At 39.9% G+C, this 16,188-nt stretch overlaps 1 protein-coding gene across 1 annotated transcript; it reads right to left on the bottom strand.

Moving 5' to 3' along the window:
* Positions 1-3,212: 3,212 nt before the first annotated feature.
* Positions 3,213-14,569, bottom strand: LOC147928452 (uncharacterized). Its single transcript, XM_087486153.1, has 6 exons — positions 14,447-14,569; positions 6,509-6,832; positions 5,917-6,256; positions 3,977-4,800; positions 3,274-3,841; positions 3,213-3,217 (listed from the first exon to the last, which is right to left on the bottom strand). The coding sequence occupies exons 1-6, from the start codon at positions 14,567-14,569 to the stop codon at positions 3,213-3,215; spliced, it is 2,184 nt and encodes a 727-aa protein (XP_087342279.1).
* Positions 14,570-16,188: the final 1,619 nt, after the last annotated feature.

Raw genomic sequence — 16,188 nt, 5'->3', positions numbered from 1 at the left:
ACAGCTTTGTTACTGTTTCTAGGGTTAGAATCTGTGACAATCCAATGCATTTGACTAATTATAAGAGTTCAGGTTGAATTTGGAGTGTTTAGACACCACTTTTACCCATTTTGTCCTGAAACAGGCTAAAACCAAAAAAACATTGATTCGAAGCAGTACACAGCTATGTTACTCTTTCTGTGGTCAAAATATGTAACAATCCAATGCATTTGACTAATTATAAGACTTTGTGTTGAATTTGGAGTGTTTAGACACCACTTTTACCCATTTTGTCCCGAAACAGGCTAAAACAGAGAAAACATTGATTCGAACCAGTGAACAGCTATGTTACTTTTTATAGGGTCAAACTATGTAACAATCCAATGCATTTGACTAATCATAAGAGTTCGGGTTAAATTTGGAGTGTTTCGACACCACTTTTACCCATTTTGTCCCGAAACAGGCTAAAACCAAGAAAACATTGATTCGAAGCAGTAAACAGCTTTGCTACTGTTTCTAGGGTTATAAGCTGTGATAATACAATGCGTTTGACCAATAGTATGAGTTCGGGATGAATTTGGAGTGTTTAGACAACACTTAAACCCGTTTTATCCCAAAACAAGCTTAATCCAAGAAAACAGGCTAAAACCCAGAGAAAACATTGATTCTAAGAAGTACACAGCTATGTTACTCTTTCTATGGTCAAAATATGTAACAATCCAATGCATTTGACTAATTTTAAAAATTTGGGTTGAATTTGGAGTGTTTAGACACCACTTTTACCCATTTTGTCCCGAAACAGGCTAAAACAGAGAAAACATTGATTCAAAGCAGTAAACAGCTTTGTTACTGTTTCTAGGGTCAGAATCAGTGACAATCCAATGAATTTGACTAATTGTAAGAGTTCGGGATGAATTTGGAGTGTTTAGACAACAATTAAACCCGTTTTATCCCAAAACAAGCTTAAATCGAGAAAACAGGCTAAAACCAAGAAAAAACATTGATTCGAAGCAGTAAACAGCTATGTCACTATTTCTAGGGTCAAAATATGAAACAATCCAATTCTTTTAACTAATTATAAAAGTTCGGATTGAATTTGGAGTGTTTAGACACCAGTTTTACCCATTTTGTCCCGAAAGAGGCTAAAACCGAGAAAACATTGATTCGAAGTAGTAAACAGCTATGTTACTCTTTATAGGGTCAAAATATGTAACAATCCAATGCATTTGACTAATTATAAGAGTTCAGGTTGAATTTGGAGTGTTTAGACACCACTTTTACCCATTTTGTCCCGAAACAGGCTAAAACCAAGAAAAAATTGATTCGAAGCAGTAAACAGCTTTGTTACTGTTTCTAGGGTCAGAATCTGTGACAATCCAATGCATTTGACTAATTTTATGAGTTCGTTATGAATTTGGAGTGTTTAGACAACACTTAAACCCGTTTTATCCCAAAACAGGCTTAAACCAAGAAAACAGGCTAAAACCGAGAGAAAACATTGATTCGAAGAAGTTGTTAGAATTGCGGAAATACTAAGATATAATTTAGAGAATAAGAAAAGACAGAATAAAGGATAGAATGCTTATATTAGAATAGTTTTTATGTTGTTTCATAGCCTAATATATAGACACAAAGAGAACATAGCCGTTAGATACAAAAGGGAGGAGATTATCCACTTGCTTGGGCATGTCGTGATCATTCTTAATGGTGAAAGCGACATGCCATTCCCTTGTTTGACTCGCCAAGCTTCACCACCCGAGGACACACGTGATTCTCTATCCATGGGAGATATTTCATTCCTTCTAGGTCCTTCTCCCTCATGGGCTTCTTTCTTATAAGGCCATTGCAGCTCATCCCATTCTTATTTCCCTTACGGCCTAATGGCCTAACGATCTGGCCCGTACGTACAATCCAATGCATTTGACTAATTTTATGAGTTCGTTATGAATTTGGAGTGTTTAGACAACACTTAAACCCGTTTTATCCCAAAACAGGCTTAAACCAAGAAAACAGGCTAAAACCGAGAGAAAACATTGATTCGAAGAAGTTGTTAGAATTGCGGAAATACTAAGATATAATTTAGAGAATAAGAAAAGAGAGAATAAAGGATAGAATGCTTAAATTAGAATAGTTTTTATGTTGTTACATGGCCTAATATATAGACACAAAGAGAACATAGCCGTTAGATACAAAAGGGAGGAGATTATCCACTTGCTTGGGCATGTCGTGATCATTCTTAATGGTGAAAGCGATATGCCATTCCCTTGTTTGACTCGCCAAGCTTCACCACCCGAGGACACACGTGATTCTCTATCCATGGGAGATATTTCATTCCTTCTAGGTCCTTCTCCCTCATGGGCTTCTTTCTTATAAGGCCATTGCAGCTCATCCCATTCTTATTTCCCTTACGGCCTAATGGCCTAACGATCTGGCCCGTACGGACGCTTGTACGGACGTTTGTACGGACGGCCTTATTATCAAGTCCTCGATCAATACTCCCCCTCAAGCTTAACCTGGTGAAGTGGTTAAGCTTGGAGTCTCGTAAGCCATCACCTCATTAAAAACCTCAAAGTAGAAAACCTCATGGGACAAAACTACCTTGAGGGAAAAAGAGTGTGATGGTCACGAGTAGGGGACTTGATCAAGGATGAGTCAAGTCAACCAGTCCAAGTTTGTTGTGAATGTGATCACAAACTTTGCGACTGGCTGCTTTGGTGAAGACATCAGCGAGTTGGTCCACGCTTGGTGTATGGTATGGTAGTGTAACGCCTTCTTCGATCTTCTCTCGAACCTTGTGGCAATCCAACTCGATGTGTTTAGTTCGTTCATGGAACACCGAGTTTGTGGCTATGTGAATCGCAGCTTCATTGTCATAGTGCATAGGAATTGGTGTTGATGACTTGATGCCTAGTTCTTCCAGTAGTGCCTTGAGCCATGTGAGCTCCGTGGTCAGCTTCCGCATTGCTCTATATTCGGACTCGGCACTAGACATCGATACCACCTTTTGTTTCTTGGTCTTCCAAGTCACTAGGTTGCCTCCTATGAAGGTGCAGTAACCTGTTGTAGACCGCCTATCTGTCCTATCACCCGCCCAATCTGCGTCACAATATCCTACAAGCTCGGTGTTGTCATTCTTCCCCATCCATATGCCTTGGCCTGGACTCTTCTTGAGATAGTGGAGGATTCTCTCCAAGATACTCCAGTGGTAGGTTGTTGGAGCTTTCATGTATTGGCTAACCTGATTCACAGCATAGCAGATATCAGGTCGAGTGAGTGTTAAATAGATCAACTTACCCACAAGACGGCGGTAGCGAGAGGGATCTTCGTATGGAGGATCATTCCTCTCCCCCTTTCGTTCAACTTGGTAGCCATCAGGAAGTGGAGTGTCGACTGGTTTGGCTCCTAGCTTTCTTGTCTCACAAAGCAAATAAAGGGTGTACTTTCTTTGTGAAAGAAATAAGCCTTCCGGAGAACGGCACACTTCAATCCCAAGAAAGTACTTAAGCTCACCAAGATCTTTGATATCAAAAACAGAGTTTAAGTGAGCTTTAATGTCTTTAATACCTTCCTGGTTGTCTCTTGAGATGATAAGATCATCCACATAGACGAGTACAACCACTATACCTTTGTTGCTTTGAAGGCTAAAGAGAGAATGGTCCGAGTGGGACTTCTTGAAGCCGTATCCTATGAGTGTGGTGCTCAACTTGTGATACCATGCTCGCGGGGATTTTTTTAAACCGTATATAGTTTTCCTTAGTCTCAATACCTTCCCGGGAGCGATCATGTCTTCAAGACCCGGTGGTGGTGTCATGTAAACCTCTTCCTTTAATTCTCCTTGTAGGAAGGCGTTTTTGATATCCATCTGCCATAACTCCCAAGATAGGTTCGTAGCTAAGGATAAGACTACTCTCACCGTATGAAGCTTCGCCACCGGTGCAAACGTGTCTTTGTAGTCCTGGCCGTATGTTTGTGTGAAGCCACGGGCCACTAACCTTGCCTTGTATCTCTCGATGTCTCCATTGCTGAGATGTTTGATTGTGAAAACCCACTTTGAGCTCACTGCCTTTTTCCCTGATGGTAGGTCAGCTTCATCCCACGTGTGATTACGTATCATGGCGTCAACTTCATCGTCTACCGCTCCAAGCCATTCTTTGCTTTTTTTCGCCTCCTCATAGGTGTTTGGTATCGGTTGTGCGTCTAGTTTCCCAAGAAACACTTGATGATCAGTTGGTAGGTGCGCAAGAGAACAGACAGCTTGTATGGGATGCACCATAGCTTGGTTGTTGTAGTAGACGCGTTTGTCCTTCCAAGTAGATGGATGTGACCGGACGCGTGTGCTTCGACGCGGCTGGGAGACCGGTTGTGGTTCTGGAGCTGGCTCAGTCGATATTGGTGCCCTAGACGCAGCAGCTTCCACCGCAGGTTCATCTAGCCTACTGTTCTCCCCTTCCGGCTCCGGGGCCACAACATCAACCGGTATGTCGGACCGTTCGGGCAAGGGCTCCGATAGAGGCAATGACAGGCCGGTACGTGAGTCAGGTGTAGAATCCTGGGACAATTGAGACGGTTGAGTGGGGTTGACTCCAAGATGGTCGAGGAGGAACTTGAGACCCGCTGACTGATCCGTAGGCGTCGCCAAATCTCTCAAGCCGGCCCAATCCTTCTTGTCAAAGTAGCCTTGGTCTTCAAGAAACTTGACATCGCAAGAGACAAAGGTGCGGTTGTTGACCGGATCAAAACACTTGTAGCCTTTTTGAGTGATGGAGTAACCATGGAACATACACTTGGTGCTTTTTGCTTCCAGTTTGTTCCTTAGCTCACCTGGTACTAACACAAAATAGACACATCCAAACACTTTTAGGTGACTAAGTGATGGTTTAAATTGGTTTAGTACCTCAAACGGCGATTTATCGTCCAATATCTTCGTTGGAGTTCGGTTGATTAGATAGCAGGCTGTCAGTACTGCATCTCCCCAATATCTCCTTGGAACATTAGTATGGAACATCATCGATCTCGCAACTTCCATCAAGTGTCGGTTCTTTCTTTCGGCTACACCATTTTGTTGAGGAGTGTAGGGGCAACTTGTTTGATGGATAATGCCATGCTTTGCTAGGTGTTCTTTGAATCGTTTGCTTGTATACTCGCCTCCATTGTCTGTTCTAAATACTTTAATCTTAGCATTAAACTGATTAGTCACATAGTTTTGAAAGTTTATAAAAGCATCAATCACACGGTCCTTGGAGGGAAGTAAAGTTACCCAAGTATATTTTGATTTTTCATCTATGAATGTCACAAAATACTTGTTATTATCCCTAGAAACACATGGAGAGGTCCAAACATCCGAATGAACTAAGTCAAAGCATTTTTCATAACATGTAGTAGACTTAGAGAAAACAGTTTTACAATATTTTCCAAGTATACAAGCCTCACAACTAGAGTGATCAAAAGAAACATTAGGAATCATTAATTCAAGAGCCCTAACATGAGGATGACCTAGCCTAGCATGCCACATTGCATTCAAAGAAATTCCAAGACAAGAACTAAAAGAAACAGATTTTGGTGAACTTGGTGAACAATCTTCAAGGATATAAAGGTCATCTTTGGTTCCACCTTCACCAATCAGTTTTCCAGTCTCAATATCCTGAAAGTAAACATCATTAGGCCCAAATATAGCATAGCAATTTAGATCATTGGTAGCTCTCTTAACCGACAGAAGATTTGAAGTAAACTTAGGCATATAAAACGCTTTAGACTCTTTGTTAAACAATTTTAAGTTTCCTATGCCTTGAATTGGTATTTTATCACCATTAGCAATAACAACATTTCCCTTAGTTGGTTCTATCTTATTTAGCAAATTCGAGTTACTAATCATATGGTGAGAGGCACCCGAATCTACTACTAGGGAGTTATTAAGCTTTAGGGTAGAAAATGTTTTACCACTTGACTCCTTGAGAGCCAAGGACTTGAAGAAGGCCTCCAAGTCGGATTTCCTCACATAGTCTCCAGAAGCCGCCTCTTCACCGTTCTTCGAGGAACTGCCGGTCTGGACTTGTTCGTCCTTGGTGTGAGTCATGTTGGCTCTCTGATCTTTGTGATGGTGACTTGGGCGTAAGTGAGGGTGTAGAAACCAACATTTCTCCTTAGTATGGTTCTTCCTCTTACAATTCTCACATCCTCCCTTTGGCTTTCGATCCTCTTGCTTGAAGACTCCTTTGTTGGACGTGACTAACTCCCCTTTACCGCTAAACAAGCCGAGAGAGCCTTGTTCTTTTTGTATCTGTGCACACACATCATCAAGGCTTGGGAGCTTGTCTGACCTTAGGATGTGCTTTATGAGGTCGTTGAAGGTAGGGTTGAGGGTGAGAAGTAGGGCAAAGACTTTGTCTTGTTTCCTTCGCTCGTTGAGTATGGCCGGGTCCATGGTGTTGGGTCGGAGCATCTCAAACTCAGCCCAAAGTGACCTAAACTTCCCAAAGTGTTTGTTAAACTCCATATCCTCCTGGCTCATGTCATTGATAGACTTCTTTACTTCAAAGACTCGGGTGAGGTTGGAGATATTGCCGAAAACATTCTTAAGTGTCTCCCATAATTCGCTAGCCGTCTCACAATACGAATAGGCTTCTAATATGGGAGCATCAAGAGAGTTTTGAAGTATGGAGAGGACAGTTTGGTCTTCTTGGAACCACTTAGCCTCTTCTTGAAGCTTGGCCTCTTCTTCATCTTCTTTCATGGTTTCTTTTCCATCGTTTTGAGTGACTTTCTTTGGAGCTTTTCCACCTTCGATGTGGCTCCAAAGTCCGCGACCACACAGCGCGGTTTTCGTGGTTCTTGACCACAGGAGGTAGTTTCCTCCCTTCAGGACAGTAGGAAGAACGAGCGGTTTGGTGTTCTCAATGGTAGTAGGCTATTGACCGCCGGGTAAAGCTTTTGACCGGTGGGTAATATGAGAGAGAATAGAAAGCGAACAACAAGAATGGAGAATCAAGACTTAGAGATGTAGAGAATGGACTTGGTTTTGTCAAGGACAGAAACCAAGCTCTGATACCATGTTAGAATTGCGGAAATACTAAGATAGAATTTAGAGAATAAGAAAAGAGAGAATAAAGGATAGAATGCTTAAATTAGAATAGTTTTTATGTTGTTACATGGCCTAATATATAGACACAAAGAGAACATAGCCGTTAGATACAAAAGGGAGGAGATTATCCACTTGCTTGGGCATGTCGTGATCATTCTTAATGGTGAAAGCGACATGCCATTCCCTTGTTTGACTCGCCAAGCTTCACCACCCGAGGACACACGTGATTCTCTATCCATGGGAGATATTTCATTCCTTATAGGTCCTTCTCCCTCATGGGCTTCTTTCTTATAAGGCCATTGCAGCTCATCCCATTCTTATTTCCCTTACGGCCTAATGGCCTAACGATCTGGCCCGTACGGACGCTTGTACAGACGTTTGTACGGACGTTCGTACGGACGGCCTTATTATCAAGTCCTCGATCAATAGAAGTACACAGTTATGTTACTCTTTCTAAGGTCAAAATATGTAACAATCCAATGCATTTGACTCATTATAAAGATTTGGGTTGAATTTGGAGTGTTTAGATACCACTTTTACCCATTTGTCCCGAAACAGGCAAAAACCAAGAAAACATTGATTCGAAGCAGTAAACAGCTTTGTTACTATTTTTAGGGTTATAATCTGTGATAATCCAATGCATTTGACTAATTATATGAGTTCGGGATGAATTTGGAGTGTTTAGACAACACTTAAACCCGTTTTATCCCAAAACAGGCTTAAACCAAGAAAACAGGCTGAAACCGAGAGAAAACATTGATTCGAAGAAGTAAAAAGCTATATTACTCTTTCTAAGGTCAAAATATGTAACAATCCAATGCATTTGACTAATTATAAAGATTTGGGTTGAATTTGGAGTGTTTAGACACCACTTTTACCCATTTTGTCTTGAAACAGGCTAAAACCGAGAAAACATTGTTTCGAAGCAGTAAACAGCTTTGTTACTGTTTCTAGGGTCAGAATCTGTGACAATCCAATGCATTTGACTAATTATAAGAGTTCAGGTTGAATTTGGAGTGTTTAGACACCACTTTTACCCATTTTGTTCCGAACCAGGCTAAAACCAAAAAAACAATGGTTCGAAGCAGTAAACAGCTTTGTTACTGTTTATAGGGTCAGAATCTGTGACAATCCAATGCATTTGACTAATTGTATGAGTTCGTTATGAATTTGGAGTGTTTAGACAACACTTAAACCCGTTTTATCCCAAAACAGGCTTAAACCAAGAAAACAGGCTAAAACCGAGAGAAAACATTGATTCGAAGCAGTACACAGCTATGTTACTCTTTCTGTGGTCAAAATATGTAACAATCCAATGCATTTGACTAATTATAAGACTTTGGGTTGAATTTGGAGTGTTTAGACACCACTTTTACCCATTTTGTCCCGAAACAGGCTAAAACAGAGAAAACATTGATTCGAACCAGTGAACAGCTATGTTACTCTTTATAGGGTCAAACTATGTAACAATCCAATGCATTTGACTAATCATAAGAGTTCGGGTTAAATTTGGAGTGTTTAGACACTACTTTTACCTATTTTGTCCCGAAACAGGCTAAAACCAAGAAAACATTGATTCGAAGCAGTAAACAGCTTTGCTACTACTGTTTCTAGGGTTATAATCTGTGATAATCCAATGCATTTGACCAATTGTATGAGTTCGGGATGAATTTGGACTGTTTAGACAACACTTAAACCCGTTTTATCCCAAAACAAGCTTAATCCAAGAAAACAGGCTAAAACCCAGAGAAAACATTGATTCTAAGAAGTACACAGCTATGTTACTCTTTCTATGGTCAAAATATGTAACAATCCAATGCATTTGACTAATTTTAAAAATTTGGGTTGAATTTTATTAGAATATGGAAGAAGAAGAGAAGCGGCGGCCGGTAAGGCTGCCAACACAAGAAGAGTGGCCGGTAAGGTCATGTGGGCCGTGTTGGCAGCCTTACCGGCCGCTTCTCTTCTTCTTCCATATTCTAATAAATTTGGAGTGTTTAGACACCACTTTTACCCATTTTGTCCCGAAAGTGGCTAAAACCGAGAAAACATTGATTCAAAGCAGTAAACAGCTTTGTTACTGTTTCTAGGGTCAGAATCTGTGACAATCCAATGGATTTGACTAATTGTATGAGTTCGGGATGAATTTGGAGTGTTTAAACAACACTTAAACCCGTTTTATCCCAAAACAGGCTTATACCAAGAAAACAGGCTAAAACCGAGAGAAAACATTGATTCGAAGCAATACACAGCTATGTTACTCTTTCTGTGGTCAAAATATGTAACAATCCAATGCATTTGACTAATTATACGACTTTGGGTTGAATTTGGAGTGTTTAGACACCACTTTTACCCATTTTGTCCCGAAACAGGCTAAAACAGAGAAAACATTGATTTGAACCAGTGAACAGCTATGTTACTCTTTATAGGGTCAAACTATGTAACAATCCAATGTATTTGACTAATCATAAGAGTTCGGGTTAAATTTGGAGTGTTTAGACACCACTTTTACCCATTTTGTCCCGAAACAGGCTAAAACCAAGAAAACATTGATTCGAAGCAGTAAACAGCTTTGCTACAGTTTCTAGGGTTATAATTTGTTATAATCCAATGCATTTGACCAATTGTATGAGTTTGGGATGAATTTGGAGTGTTTAGACAACACTTAAACCCATTTTATCCCAAAACAGGCTAAACCAAGAAAACAGGCTAAAACCGAGAGAAAACATTGATTCGAAGTAGTAAACAGCTATGTTACTCTTTATAGGGTCAAACTATGTAACAATCCAATGCATTTGACTAATTATAAGAGTTTGGGTTAAATTTGGAGTGTTTAGACACCACTTTTACCCATTTTGTCCCGAAAGTGGCTAAAACCGAGAAAACATTGATTCAAAGCAGTAAACAGCTTTGTTACTGTTTCTAGGGTCAGAATCTGTGACAATCCAATGAATTTGACTAATTGTAAGAGTTCGGGATTAATTTGGAGTGTTTAGACAACAATTAAACCCGTTTTATCCCAAAACAAGCTTAAATCAAGAAAACAGGCTAAATCCAAGAAAAAACATTGATTCGAAGCAGTAAACAGCTATGTCACTATTTCTAGGGTCAAACTATGTAACAATCCAATGCATTTGACTAATTATACGACTTTGGGTTGAATTTGGAGTGTTTAGACACCACTTTTACCCATTTTGTCCCGAAACAGGCTAAAACAGAGAAAACATTGATTTGAACCAGTGAACAGCTATGTTACTCTTTATAGGGTCAAACTATGTAACAATCCAATGTATTTGACTAATCATAAGAGTTCGGGTTAAATTTGGAGTGTTTAGACACCACTTTTACCCATTTTGTCCCGAAACAGGCTAAAACCAAGAAAACATTGATTCGAAGCAGTAAACAGCTTTGCTACAGTTTCTAGGGTTATAATTTGTTATAATCCAATGCATTTGACCAATTGTATGAGTTTGGGATGAATTTGGAGTGTTTAGACAACACTTAAACCCGTTTTATCCCAAAACAGGCTTAAACCAAGAAAACAGGCTAAAACCGAGAGAAAACATTGATTCGAAGTAGTAAACAGCTATGTTACTCTTTATAGGGTCAAACTATGTAACAATCCAATGCATTTGACTAATTATAAGAGTTTGGGTTAAATTTGGAGTGTTTAGACACCACTTTTACCCATTTTGTCCCGAAAGTGGCTAAAACCGAGAAAACATTGATTCAAAGCAGTAAACAGCTTTGTTACTGTTTCTAGGGTCAGAATCTGTGACAATCCAATGAATTTGACTAATTGTAAGAGTTCGGGATTAATTTGGAGTGTTTAGACAACAATTAAACCCGTTTTATCCCAAAACAAGCTTAAATCAAGAAAACAGGCTAAATCCAAGAAAAAACATTGATTCGAAGCAGTAAACAGCTATGTCACTATTTCTAGGGTCAAACTATGTAACAATCCAATGCATTTGACTAATTATACGACTTTGGGTTGAATTTGGAGTATTTAGACACCACTTTTACCCATTTTGTCCCGAAACAGGCTAAAACAGAGAAAACATTGATTTGAACCAGTGAACAGCTATGTTACTCTTTATAGGGTCAAACTATGTAACAATCCAATGCATTTGACTAATCATAAGAGTTCGGGTTAAATTTGGAGTGTTTAGACACCACTTTTACCCATTTTGTCCTGAAACAGGCTAAAACCAAGAAAACATTGATTCGAAGCAGTAAACAGCTTTGCTACTGTTTCTAGGGTTATAATTTGTGATAATCCAATGCATTTGACCAATTGTATGAGTTTGGGATGAATTTGGAGTGTTTAGACAACACTTAAACCCATTTTATCCCAAAACAGGCTAAACCAAGAAAACAGGCTAAAACCGAGAGAAAACATTGATTCGAAGTAGTAAACAGCTATGTTACTCTTTATAGGGTCAAACTATGTAACAATCCAATGCATTTGACTAATTATAAGAGTTTGGGTTAAATTTGGAGTGTTTAGACACCACTTTTACCCATTTTGTCCCGAAAGTGGCTAAAACCGAGAAAACATTGATTCAAAGCAGTAAACAGCTTTGTTACTGTTTCTAGGGTCAGAATCTGTGACAATCCAATGAATTTGACTAATTGTAAGAGTTCGGGATGAATTTGGAGTGTTTAGACAACAATTAAACCCGTTTTATCCCAAAACAAGCTTAAATCGAGAAAACAGGCTAAATCCAAGAAAAAACATTGATTCGAAGCAGTAAACAGCTATGTCACTATTTCTAGGGTCAAAATATGTAATAATCCAATTCTTTTAACTAATTATAAAAGTTCGGAATGAATTTGGAGTGTTTAGACACCAGTTTTACCTATTTTGTCCCGAAAGAGGCTAAAACCGAGAAAACATTGATTCGAAGTAGTAAACAGCTATGTTACTCTTTATAGGGTCAAAATATGTAACAATCCAATGCATTTGACTAATTATAAGAGTTCAGATTGAATTTGGAGTGTTTAGACACCACTTTTACCCATTTTGTCCCGAAACAGGCTAAAACCAATAAAACATTGATTCGAAGCAGTAAACAGCTTTGTTACTGTTTCTAGGGTCAGAATCTGTGACAATCCAATGCATTTGACTAATTGTATGAGTTCGTTATGAATTTGGAGTGTTTAGACAACAATTAAACCCGTTTTATCCCAAAACAGGCTTAAACCAAGAAAACAGGCTAAAACCGAGAGAAAACATTGATTCGAAGCAGTACACAGCTATGTTACTCTTTCTGTGGTCAAAATATGTAACAATCCAATGCATTTGACTAATTATAAGACTTTGGGTTGAATTTGGAGTGTTTAGACACCACTTTTACCCATTTTGTCCCGAAACAGGCTAAAACAGAGAAAACATTGATTCGAACCAGTGAACAGCTATGTTACTCTTTATAGGGTCAAACTATGTAACAATCCAATGCATTTGACTAATCATAAGAGTTTGGGTTAAATATGGAGTGTTTAGACACCACTTTTACCCATTTTGTCCCGAAACAGGCTAAAACCAAGAAAACATTGATTCGAAGCAGTAACCAGCTTTGCTACTACTGTTTCTAGGGTTATAATCTGTGATAATCCAATGCATTTGACCAATTGTATGAGTTCGGGATGAATTTGGAGTGTTTAGACAACACTTAAACCCGTTTTATCCCAAAACAAGCTTAATCCAAGAAAACAGGCTAAAACCCAGAGAAAACATTGATTCTAAGAAGTACACAGCTATGTTACTCTTTCTATGGTCAAAATATGTAACAATCCAATGCATTTGACTAATTTTAAAAATTTGGGTTGAATTTTATTAGAATATGGAAGAAGAAGAGAAGCGGCGGCCGGTAAGGCTGCCAACACAAGAAGAGTGGCCGGTAAGGTCATGTGGGCCGTGTTGGCAGCCTTACCGGCCGCTTCTCTTCTTCTTCCATATTCTAATAAATTTGGAGTGTTTAGACACCACTTTTACCCATTTTGTCCCGAAAGTGGCTAAAACCGAGAAAACATTGAATCAAAGCAGTAAACAGCTTTGTTACTGTTTCTAGGGTCAGAATCTGTGACAATCCAATGGATTTGACTAATTCTATGAGTTCGGGATGAATTTGGAGTGTTTAAACAACACTTAAACCCGTTTTATCCCAATACAGGCTTAAACCAAGAAAACAGGCTAAAACCGAGAGAAAACATTGATTCGAAGCAATACACAGCTATGTTACTCTTTCTGTGGTCAAAATATGTAACAATCCAATGCATTTGACTAATTATACGACTTTGGGTTGAATTTGGAGTATTTAGACACCACTTTTACCCATTTTATCCCGAAACAGGCTAAAACAGAGAAAACATTGATTTGAACCAGTGAACAGCTATGTTACTCTTTATAGGGTCAAACTATGTAACAATCCAATGCATTTGACTAATCATAAGAGTTCGGGTTAAATTTGGAGTGTTTAGACACCACTTTTACCCATTTTGTCCCGAAACAGGCTAAAACCAAGAAAACATTGATTCGAAGCAGTAAACAGCTTTGCTACTGTTTCTAGGGTTATAATTTGTGATAATCCAATGCATTTGACCAATTGTATGAGTTTGGGATGAATTTGGAGTATTTAGACAACACTTAAACCCGTTTTATCCCAAAACAGGCTTAAACCAAGAAAACAGGCTAAAACCGAGAGAAAACATTGATTCGAAGAAGTACACAGCTATGTTACTCTTTCTAAGGTCAAAATATGTAACAATCCAATGCATTTAACTAATTAAAAAGATTTGGGTTGAATTTGGAGTGTTTAGACAACACTTTTACCCATTTTGTCCCGAAACAGGCTAAAACCGAGAAAACATTGATTCGAAGCAGTAAACAGCTTTGTTACTGTTTCTAGCGTCAGAATCTGTGACAATCCAATGCATTTGACTAATTGTATGAGTTCGTTATGAATTTGGAGTGTTTAGACAACACTTAAACCCGTTTTATCCCAAAACAGGCTTAAACCAAGAAAACAGGCTAAAACCGAGAGAAAACATTGATTCGAAGCAGTACACAGCTATATTACTCTTTCTGTGGTCAAAATATGTAACAATCCAATGCATTTGACTAATTATAAGACTTTGGGTTGAATTTGGAGTGTTTAGACACCACTTTTTATTGTTTTAAGTGGAAGTAAAGAGCTAAGAGTGAGAGATGTGGTTTAGGTCGGCAAAGAGAATGAAGAGGATCTTTGATTCCATAAGTATATCGATTACAATGTGGCTAAGAGCCCTTAAATAGTGAAGACAGCTAGGGCTACTCCCTTACAAGAGACATTCTAGGCGATAGGGACATAAGGCAAGAGAAAAATGGTCCCAAGGAGTGAAAGTGACCTGTCCTTGTCTCCCAAGTGGACTCAAGACCCGTGACCTTCTTCCTTCTTCTCTTCTAACGGCTAGAATGCTGTTCTCGATCCTTCTCTTGGGCTTTATGTGATAAGACCTCATCTCCTTCATGTTACACTTAGTGAAACTCGGCCTTGTTCCACATACGTACGGACGTCCGTACATGTGACCGTACAGACCGTACGGACACGACCAAGTTCATGATCGATTATGGTCCATACTCCCCCTCAAGCTTAGCCGAATGGAATGGCTAAGCTTGGAACTCGTGAAGTATCACCTCATTAAAAACCTTAGCATAGAAAAAACTCATGGGACAAAATCTATGTTAAGGGAAAAAGAGTGTGATATCCACGAGTTAGACGAGTCTATCTTGGACGTGTAGGATCTACAAGTCCCATCTTGCCATAGATATATTCACAAACTTGGGGACTTGCAGCCTTGGTGAAGATGTCTGCCAACTGGTCTTTACTTGGTGTGTGACATGGTAGGATCACCCCTTCTTCAATCTTCTCTCGAACCTTATGAAAATCCACTTCAATATGCTTGGTCCGTTCATGAAAGACTGAGTTGGTTGCAATGTGTATTGCGGCATTGTTGTCACAGTGCATTGTGATCGGTTGATTAGACTCGAATCCAAGGTCCTTGAGGAGTGATTTGAGCCATGTGAGTTCATTTGTGAGTTTCTTCATGGCCCGGTATTCGGACTCGGCACTTGAGCATGAGACCACCTTTTGTTTCTTTGATCGCCACGTTACCAGGTTCCCTCCAACAAACGTAGAGTATCCGGACGTTGACCTCCTGTCCATCGTGTCATCTGCGTAATCCGCATCACAATACCCGACTATCTCCGTGCTGTTGTTCTTGCCCATCCAAACACCTTGGCTGGGACTCCCTTTTAGATAACACATGATCCGTTCCACCGTGTTCCAGTCAAAGTTGGTCGGTGCTTGCATATGTTGACTAACTTGGTTAACGGCATAGCACAAGTCTGGCCGTGTGATTGTGAGATAGATCAGTTTCCCTACAAGCCTACGATATCTCCCCAGATCCGCATATGGTTCGGCCAGCTTGGTGGCCGGAGCATTTGGTGTCTGTTTCATCTCCCCCTTTCGCTTGACCTGGTATCCTTCTTCAAGAGGCGTAGATACCGGCTTAGCTCCAAGTTTACCTGTCTCATGTAAAAGATCAAGGGTATACTTTCTTTGGGAGAGAAACAAACCCTCCGGAGAGCGAGAGATTTCAATCCCAAGGAAGTACTTGAGCGCACCAAGATCTTTAATATCAAAGGAAGTGTTAAGAAGGGCCTTGGTGGTGTCAATACCTTCCTTATCATCACCGGAGATAATGATGTCATCCACATAGATCAGGACCACAACCAGGCCATTGGCAAAGCGAAGGGTGAACAAGGTGTGATCGGCTTCAGACCGTTTGAAGCCATGGGCTCGAAGAGTGGAGCTGAGCTTGTGGTACCATGCCCTTGGAGATTGTTTTAAACCATAGATGGCCTTGCGGAGTCGGAGCACCTTACCCGGAGCAACAATATCTTCCAGACCTGGTGGAGGGTGCATGTAGACTTCTTCGGAAAGCTCCCCCTGAAGGAACGCATTCTTGACGTCCATTTGCCATAAGTCCCAAGACAAGTTCGTAGCAAGGGAGAGAACGACACGGACAGTGTGAAGTTTAGCAACAGGAGCGAATGTGTCCGTGTAGTCAAGACCATAGGTTTGTGT

This window comes from Camelina sativa, chromosome 14 (genome assembly GCF_030686135.1).
Source record: "Camelina sativa cultivar CO46 ecotype springtype chromosome 14, ASM3068613v1".
NCBI classification, from domain to species: domain Eukaryota; kingdom Viridiplantae; phylum Streptophyta; class Magnoliopsida; order Brassicales; family Brassicaceae; genus Camelina; species Camelina sativa.
This window is presented reverse-complemented; position numbering and strand designations above follow the sequence as displayed.

Coding starts and splice junctions, on each gene's coding strand:
- LOC147928452 (XM_087486153.1), bottom strand. CDS start 14,569: ATGAAGGAGATGAGGTCTTATCACATAAAGCCCAAGAGAAGGATCGAG. Junction 6,257..6,508: donor ACCTCACCCGAGTCTTTGAA/GTAAAGAAGTCT, acceptor GTGTGTGCACAG/ATACAAAAAGAACAAGGCTC. Junction 4,801..5,916: donor GGCTCTCAAGGAGTCAAGTG/GTAAAACATTTT, acceptor TGTTAGTACCAG/GTGAGCTAAGGAACAAACTG.